The 9,085-nt window shown below is 48.0% G+C and overlaps 1 protein-coding gene across 3 annotated transcripts; it reads left to right on the plus strand.

The window, feature by feature from the left end:
- Positions 1-3,515: 3,515 nt before the first annotated feature.
- On the plus strand, positions 3,516-9,085 carry PCBD1 (pterin-4 alpha-carbinolamine dehydratase 1). 3 transcript variants are annotated; one of them, XM_049855837.1, is made up of 4 exons: positions 3,521-3,651; positions 6,965-7,096; positions 7,656-7,736; positions 8,542-9,085. In XM_049855837.1, the coding sequence occupies exons 1-4, from the start codon at positions 3,649-3,651 to the stop codon at positions 8,638-8,640; spliced, it is 315 nt and encodes a 104-aa protein (XP_049711794.1). In that variant the 5' UTR covers positions 3,521-3,648; the 3' UTR covers positions 8,641-9,085. The 3 variants fall into 3 exon arrangements, with proteins under 3 accessions (XP_049711795.1, XP_049711794.1, XP_049711796.1); XM_049855839.1 differs by lacking the exon at positions 3,521-3,651 and adding an exon at positions 4,625-4,846; XM_049855838.1 differs by lacking the exon at positions 6,965-7,096 and having other exon boundaries at positions 3,516-3,651.

Raw genomic sequence — 9,085 nt, forward strand, 5'->3', positions numbered from 1 at the left:
TCACAGGAACCAGCTTTGTGCTGACCTTGATTCTCATCTCTCCTCTTGAAGTTAGACGGCTTCTGATAGTTAGGTTACACATGGGTTCTGACAAGGAGCAGCTCAAAAGTGAGAATTCCAGGAGACAAAGCAGAATTGATAAGGTTTCTTTTGATTAAACACAGAAATCACATAGTGACACTTCTACCACATTTAAGTAGTTATACGGGCAGCCCAGATCCAGTATGGGAGAGAGCCACTCAGGGTGTGAATACTGGGAGTCAAGGCTCACTGGACAGCCATCTTTGAAAACAAGCTAACATAAAAAAAAAAAAAAACATACTAACTTACAAAAGGGAATCTTCATATGGTGGTCTTAAATTAGGTCCCTAGCTGGTACAAACAGTTTGCGCTCAACTGTTATCCTAAAGGTTGGTGGTTCGAACCCACCCAGCGATACCATGGAAGAAAAGTTCCAGAAATCTGATTCCGTTAAGATTAAAGTCAAGAAAACCCCATGGAGCAGTTCTCTTCAGTAACGCACGGTGCTACGAGTCAGAATAGACTCAATGGCAACCAGTGATGACAACAGGTCTTAAATTTATCTAACTGTAAAGTTAAGGGAAGAAAAGGTAGAAGAATATTTTTGTGACAGGAGTGGGAAAGGACTTATCGAATAAAGCTTCAAAAGCACAAAATCACAGGGCAGAGGAAAAAAAAGATGGATCATATTATATCACAATACAATATTTCTGGCAACGAAGGAAATCATGGAGAAGTTAGCATACAGATGGCAGGATTGAGGAGATACCTGCAGTATCTAAAACTGAGAGGCAATTAATGTCTAAATATAAACTCCCACAAATCAACTAAAAAAAGAGAGCATTCTACATTTTTTTAAATGGGCAAAGATATTAAAAAGCAATTTACAAACAGTAACCCTCAATACTAACAAGCTTATGAAGAGGTGCTCAAAATCATTCGTAATCAGAAAGGTGCAAAGTAAAACAGCGAGCTATCATTTTATACCTATTAGCCTGGCAAAAATTAAAATGCTGGATAATACCAAGTGTGAGTATGTTTGCATGAGGAACGTAGGGAAATAGGAACCCTCACACACTGCAGGTGAGAAGAAGGACTGGTACAGCCATCTGGACAGCATATGAAACTATTCTGGGATATATGTACCCATAAGAGGAACTGCTGGATTTATAGAGATGTATATATATCTAAGTCGTCTAAGAAACACTCTCACAGGCCAGGTAGCTATTAAAGGAGGATGTCCACTGCAGCATCATTTCTTGGTTGTTTTACTTAGTATGTGTGTGTGCATGTATTCAAGGCCTTGGGTAGTAGCAGTGATAATGGCAGACCGTTGGGGGCCAAGCTGAGTGTCCATCACTGGTAGAATAATACACAATGGTGGATTCTCACTATGGAATACTAAGCACCAGTTAGAAGCCACAGATTAAGTACACATAGAGCAGCATGAATGAATCTTAATTTTCCACTAAGCATTCTGTTTTGTAATGAACAGATTGATATATGTAATGCAATACCATTTACATAAATTGAAAATACATACAGATGAAACAATATGCATTTTGCAAGGATATGTACAACAAAAACACACATTAACACATAAGAAAGGTTGCTACTGGGGGCAGAGGAATAACAGTACAAGGATAAAAAGCTAATAGAAAAAAAAGTTAAATATTAGAGGATTTATATTACCCAACTTCAAGACATAATAAAGCAACAGTAATCAGACAGTGTGGTATTGACGTCAAGATAGACAAATAGATCAATGAAACAGAATAGACAGCCCAGAAATAAACTCACATATAAAGGGTTAACTGACTTTTTTACAAAGGTACAAAGGCAACTCAGTGGAGAAACAATTGGATATTGATATACAAAAAGTGAATTTGGGTCCTTAACTCCCAGCATATAAAAAAATTAACTCAAAATGGATCATACACCTAAATGTAAAACTGAAAACTATAAAACTTCTAGAAGAAAACATAGGAGAAATGTGACCTTAGGTTAGGCAAAGATTTTTTAGCAACACCACCAAAATAGCAATTCACAAAAGAAACATTTGACAAATTGAAGTTTATCCGATAAAATTAAGAACTTTTGCTCTTTGAAAGACACTGTAAGAAAATGCAAACAAAATATTTGCAAACCATATATCTGATGAAGTTCTCGTATCCCAAATAAAATACTCTCAAAATTCAAAAAGGAAACAATCCAGGTTTTTGTTTTTTTTTTTAATGGGCGGGAAATTTGAACAGGCAATTCACCAAAGATTTACCTATGGCAAATAAGCACAGGAAAAGATGTTCAATATCATTAGTCCTTAAGGAAACTCAAAACCACTAGACACTAATTAGAGTGGCTAAAATGAAAGGAACAGACCATAGGAAGTGTTGACAAGGATGTGGAGGAACTGGAACTCTCCTATGCTGCTGCTGAGAATGTAAAATGATAGAACCACCTTGGAAAATAGCTTGGCAGTTTCCTAAAAAATTACAAACAGACCTAGTCACAATTCCACTCCTAGATATTTAGCCAAGAGAAATGAAAGCATATACCCATACAATGACTTGTACACAAATGGTCAGAGCAGCTTGACTTGTAATAGCCCCAAACTGGAAACAATCCAAATGTCCATCAACAGATGAATGGATAAACAAATTGTAGCATATCCATAGCATGTAATACTATAAAATAATTTTTAAAAATTATTTACAATAAAAAGGAACTATTGACACATGCTGGCTTTCTGAATGGTGCAAATAGCTTGCACTTGACTACTAACTGTTGGAATCCACCCAGCGTTGCCCAGGAAGCCCTAAGATTACAGCCACTGAAAACCCTATGGAGCACACGGGGTTTCCACGAGTCGACTTGACCGTAATAGGGTACTGAAAGATGCAACAACATGGACGAGCCTCAAAACAATTATGCTGAGTGAAAGAAGTCGGACCAAAAGAGAGAGAGAGAGATTATATACTGTATGATTCCATTCACGTAAAATTATAGAATATAGAAAATACAAATTAATCTACAATGACGGAAAGTAGATCAGTCGATGCAGGTGCGGGAAGAAAGGGCCTACAAAGCGGCAGGAGGAACTTTTAGGGATGATGGATATGTTCATAGTTTGATTGTGCTGATGGCTTGACGGTGGCATACATACCTCAAAACTTCTCAAATTGTGCCCTTTGAATATGCGCAGTTTAACGTATGTCACTTACACCTCAAAGTGCTTGTAAAACGGAAAAGGCGAGGTCATCCTGTGTCTAGGATCACGCAGCTGCTAAGCGGCAGAGCACGGTTCAGACGCAGAAGTCTGCGTTTGAAGCCCGGGTTACCACTCCCCAAACTCCTTGGAGCAACCGCACCGACGGCGGCGCTAAGAGGAAAGGCAGGCGCTGCAGGGACGCCGAGCCCCGGCGGGTGCGCCGCTGTGAGCGTTAATCATTACCTGGGTCGGCCGCTCCGGCGCGAACGGAAAGGCGGGCCGCGGGCTCCACCCCGGTCGGGGGCGGGCCGGGGACGGCCCGAGCGGGTTCCGCCCGGCCGCTCGCCTAGTGCGCCTGGCCGCGGCGCTCGCCTCTCGGCCGGCCGCCTGCTGCCTGCCCGCGTCCAGCGCGCTCCGACATGGTGAGGGAGGGCAGGGCGGGCCGCGGGAGGCCGGCCGCCGGGGCTCGGAGGAGAGGAGGGGGGCAGCCGGTCCTGGCCCAGGCCCGCCGCGAGGCCGGGAGCCGAGGGGCCCCGGGAGCGGAGGGGCCCCGGCAGCCGAGGGGCCCCGGGAGCGGCCGGACCCGCCGCTCTCCGCGCTGCGAGGGTCGGCATTTCCGGGTCTCGGAGCGGCCGCCTGGAGTTCACGCCCCGCTCCCAGCTCCTGGGGGTGCACGAGGGGAAGCTGAGGCTCCCAGAGGGGCGGTGCAGGGCCGGGTAACCGCGAGCGGGAGCCCAGGCCTGGCTCTGACTTCCAGGCCAGGGCTCGCTCCGCGCCGCGGTGCTGGGGCGGGGCTGTGGGAGCAGGGAACGGGTGAGGCGAGGCGTCCTAGGGAGCCAGCAGTTGTCGTCCCCGTTAGTGGCACGTTTCTGTTCTCTTCTGGGGGGAGACTGAATTTGTGTGTGCTTGTGCGTGCGTGTGTACTGCCCCTTCTCGATTGCGCTTCTGACCTCACCTGGGTACAGCGTCTGTCTGGGACCAAGGCCCATCAGTGGAGGCATGATGGCCCAGGACCATTTAGTCCGGGCTGAGCTGTCCGCCAGGAGGGTCTGGGCCCTTGACTCAGCGTCAGCACTCCCACCCTCAGCCAGGGAGGTGACGGTGAGCCTGTGGGGGCATCAAGGAAGCTTTACTAGACACAGCCTATTTCGGCCCCAACACATTCGGGGCAGTGAGGACTGCGGTGACAACAGGGAGGGCCTTTTGAAAACTGTGGCTTGGGGGTGGGTTTGGGGGGCAGTGAGTAAGGCTGTTGTGAACTGCAGGAGGCCCCAGACACAGGGGGCGGGTAATCAGTATCCCTCTGCACACCCGCTTAGGCTGGAGGCAGAGTTCAGGCCTGACGGTGAATTTACTAATCAAACATGGCCCCTTCCCCCTCCCTGATCCCACAGGCTGTGGGCTTTGGGGGGTTCCAGAAGACTCTGAGGAGAGAGGGCGTTCTCCCAGGAACTCATCAGTCCCACCCACCCCTCTCAGAGCCAAAGGAGTGAACAGTGGATTTGGGTGCCTGGGCTGACTTCCGGCCATCTGGTTGCCTGGATACATGGACCAGGCTTATTAGCACTGAGAAGGGCAAGCTCCGGAATAGAGAGAAGGTTGCGTGGATGACGCCGAGTAAGCACTGCCATCTCGGTAACCACTGAAGAGGAGGAGAGGGGCCAGATCAGATCAGTTTGGCGAGGGAGGGGGGACACCAGTCTTCAGGAGAGAGGAAAAGATTGATCTATCAGTGCCTGGCAGTGCCCCTCCAGGCCTACCCAAACCCTGCCAGGCCCATTGCCAGCCCACTTAACCCAAGAAGTCTTTAGGAAATGCAGTAACAGTGCACTTTATCAAATTGTCCTGTTAACTCCTCGTGCTGATCTGTGAAGTGGAAGTTTTTGTCCGTATTTTCCGCACGAGTCCAAGAGAGGTGAAGTGCCACATGGCCGACAAATGGCAGAACTGGGGCTTGAACCTCTCCTGCCAGTTCAGCCCAGGGCTGTCAGGCTGAGGGTTGCAGACCACTTAACACCCCTCACATTCTCTCTCCAGACTTAGTGATTTTTTTCAGTTTAGTACTTTATCAGTTTCTGCCCTTGGGTGATTCTCTCTCTGGATTCTACATTCTGGGATCCCTTAAGCTCCTAGACCTAGACAGTAGAACTGACCTTTGCTTCATTTATTCTCTGAGGGGTCAACTCCTGGCCTGAATGGTGCCAGTCTGAGCCACCTGAGGGCACTTTGCACAATAGGTACATATGACAGGACCTGGGGTTCCAGGGCCATCTGTGATGGTGCCCATAGCCTCACGTCACCCCTCAGCATCCCATTACCCACCTGCCATACCCCACGCTCCAGGACCCAGGCCTGCAGTCAGCAACCAGCTGCTCCAGACTGTGTCCCATGCCTAAGGCTCTTCCCCCTCTGAGTAGCATGGCTCACCACCCCGTCAGTGTAGAGGGCAACTTCTTATCTTGGCTGAGCTTAAGAACTCCTTCCTCTAGGAAGCTGGTCCTGGTTTTCCTCTGGCCTCCCCACAGCATAATTGAACACTGCCTCCTTGAAGTCCCCACAGTCTTGCAGACAGACACTGGGGAGCCAGGCTGTGTGGGTAGGGGTTTATCTTGGCCTTTGGCCAAATGACTTCCATTTCGGGTCTGAACTCTGTGGCCCGGGCTTCAGAAGCTGCCAGAATAAAAAAAAAAGAAAAAACCCGTTGCCCTCAAGTTGATTCCGACTCATAGCAACCCTGTAGGACAGAGAAGAACTGCCCCATAGAGTTTCCAAGGAGCTCCTGGTGGATTCAAACTGCTGACCTTTTGGTTAGCAACTATAGCACTTAACCGCTACACCACCAGGTTATTCCCAGAATAGAAAAAAAATAAAAAAAAGAAGATGGAAAATCTGAGAAACTGAAGCCCAGCAGCTTCGGACTAGAAGCTGCGAGGTGAGAGTGACAGAGAACCTACTAGATATAGTGCCAGTGGTTGTCAACTGCAGTGTGCTAAGAATCACCTGGGAAACTTGTTTGAAATGGCAGTTCCTTCACCAGGCCCCCAGGAATGCCAATTCAGTGGTCAGGAGCAGGACCTAGGAATCTGCATATTTCTGCTGCAAGTGGTCCACAGACCACCCTGAGAACACTGCCTGCGCTGTCACTGACTAGGGGTAGGGGTGGAGGGAACAGCAGACAAGCCATTTCCCCTCCCTAGGCCTCAGTTTCCTTTTCAATATACCTAACAATGAGTAATAGCCGGGCCATGGGGGTGAACTAGAAAAGAAAGATAATAGAAAGGAAAGCTGGAGAGTTGGGGGTACTCTTTTCCTAAAAGATTGTATTGTAATAAATACACTTGCATCTGGGTTTGGTGTTGCTTTTACTTTCTTATTAATGTAACCTTAGTTTGGGAGGCGGAGGGGCCCCCCTCTAAGACTTTTGTGGGGTTGGGAGGAGTGTTTCTGGGTCAGATAGCTTCCCAGTGATTTGCATTATACTCATGGATTTTCCCTCTCTGGGTGGAGTGTAAAACCCCAAACCTAAGAACCTATCAGTGAATGAGGAAGGACCCCACCTCCTGGGCAGGGCCCACCCTCTAGACCTCCCCATCTATTGCTTAAAGATTAGCTGTTCTTTGACCTTTCACCCAGCATCCAGAGCAGCCAGGGGAGGCAACATTCCCCAAATGGTCTGAGCCTTCTCATTTGACCTGTAAAAATAAATGCCCTTTGGCCTGTTTTTTCCTCTCCCAGGCTGGCAAAGCACACAGGCTAAGCGCCGAGGAGAGGGACCAGCTGCTGCCAAACCTGAGGGCTGTGGGGTGGAATGAGGTGGAAGGCCGCGATGCCATCTTCAAGCAGTTCCATTTCAAAGACTTCAATAGGGTATGGGGCCAGGGTGGGACAGAATTTTGACACTAGGGCTGATGGGGTCATGCTCCAGAACTTGTTCTCTTCCTTAATGTCATGGTAGCATGACTATCAGATACGACTCTAACCTAGTTTATTTGGGCCCTGTGCCAGTGAGGAAATGAACTTCCCTAACTTACTTGGAAAGTGTCATCTTTGGGGGTTGGAGAGTGGGGAGATGGGTCTTGGGCTTTCCCTACCTGGAACTCTTAGGAAAGAGCCTCAGAGATTCTAGGGCCCTGCCTGGAAGCAGGGATGTAGGTCTGAGGACATGTTCGTAGATGGCCAGAGATTCACCAAGAACCAACCTCTTCTGGCATGTCCAACCTTGTTAGTGGTCCTGGTAACATGACTTTCTTCCTGCTGCAGAAAGACAACCTTAAACTCAAGCCTCAGAACAGTGACAGGATGCCAGGGGGAGGTGATGACAGCTCCAGGGGTCTCCCTGTAACAGGCTAGTCTGTCCTCCTGCACCAAGGCCTTAAGCTGCTCCTCTCTCTCAGAACACTAATCTAGGTCTCTCTTCATTCAATAGGCTTTTGGGTTCATGACAAGGGTGGCCCTGCAGGCTGAGAAACTGGACCACCATCCTGAGTGGTTTAATGTGTACAACAAGGTGAGTGACATCCAAATTATGAGAACTCCAACTCTGCGCTCCTAGGTTGTCTGTCCACTCATCCTGCCCCATCCATCTCTTCCTGATCTCAAGATTGCAGCATAGACACCCCTGGAAAATATTCAGTCTCGTTGCAAATGGAAGAAATGCAAATGAAATCACTGGTGAGATATTTGTGGCTAAAGTAGACATTAAACCAAACCCGTAGCCATTGAGTCGATTCCAACTCACAGTGACCCTATAGGACAAAATACAACTGCCCAATAGGGTTTCCAAGGAGCAACTGGTGGATTTGAACTACCAACCTTTTGGTTAGCAGCTGGAAGGCAAGGCTGTGGGAGACAGGCACACTTACTCATTGTTAATCACCATAAATAGCTTAAGTCTTCCTGGAGGTATGAAAGAATGGAAAAGTAATAAACCTGAATTAAGAAACGCATGCAGAGCAACCATCATTAAGTGCCTACCATGTGCCAAGGGCTATGCTGGACTGTTTATACTAACATTAAGGCTTGGAAAAGGCTATGTGTAAATTGATAGTATTTAGGAGCTGGAGCTGGCTTTTGGTCTTATTTTTAGCTCTTAGGTGGCTCTTGAAAAACATTCAAGGAGAGATGGCGTAGAAGACAGTTCTGCACTGTTGTTAGACCTATCACCAGTTGTCTGGAAGGCAGCCTGTGGGAGAGCAGTGACCATCTACTCTTCTGGAACTCCTAGTGTGACAGCCTGACAGCTGGTGACACTCCTCTGCTCGTGAGTTACATCAGTGGAGTCAGCTGGCTGTGAATTTCTGGTTTTGTTTCAGGTCCACATCACCCTGAGCACCCATGAGTGTGCAGGCCTTTCAGAGCGGGACATAAACCTGGCCAGCTTCATCGAACAAGTAGCAGTGTCCATGACGTAGGAGGCCGTCCTTCCTCTTTAATTCCTCAGGGGGGAGGGGTGGTTGAATAGAGAATCCAGGGAGGGAGGTGGGGAGCCCTTGGTCCTGAGACCTTGCTGAGTCACCATTGCCAAGTCCGCCCTGCTGCCCCTGTTTGGGGGTGAGTCCTTGCCGTGAACAGGAGAGGACCACTTCACTGACCTTTCCCCCATGCCACTCTCTTCATCCTTGGGGCTTTGTTACGCATACACTAACTTGAATAAACTCTTCCCTTTCTTTGCAACTTCCCAGCAAATCATGATTTTCTTTCCCAGCTGTACCCTTTCTGATTCATTTCTCTAGAAGCTGTGATAGATAGAGGGGGACATGAAGTCTTATCTTAGAAACCTGGACCCCAAAGTAAACCCCACCCTAAATGATGGAAACATGTGCTTTTAGGCCTCAAATAAAACTATTGTGTCACTGG

This window comes from Elephas maximus, chromosome 16 (genome assembly GCF_024166365.1).
Source record: "Elephas maximus indicus isolate mEleMax1 chromosome 16, mEleMax1 primary haplotype, whole genome shotgun sequence".
In the NCBI taxonomy this organism is placed as follows: Eukaryota; Metazoa; Chordata; class Mammalia; order Proboscidea; family Elephantidae; genus Elephas; species Elephas maximus.

Bases quoted from the DNA above. Each gene is read 5' to 3' on its own strand.
- PCBD1 (XM_049855837.1), top strand. The intron at 7,097-7,655 runs GTATGGGGCCAG...TTCATTCAATAG, and splicing joins ATTTCAAAGACTTCAATAGG to GCTTTTGGGTTCATGACAAG. The intron at 7,737-8,541 runs GTGAGTGACATC...GTTTTGTTTCAG, and splicing joins GGTTTAATGTGTACAACAAG to GTCCACATCACCCTGAGCAC.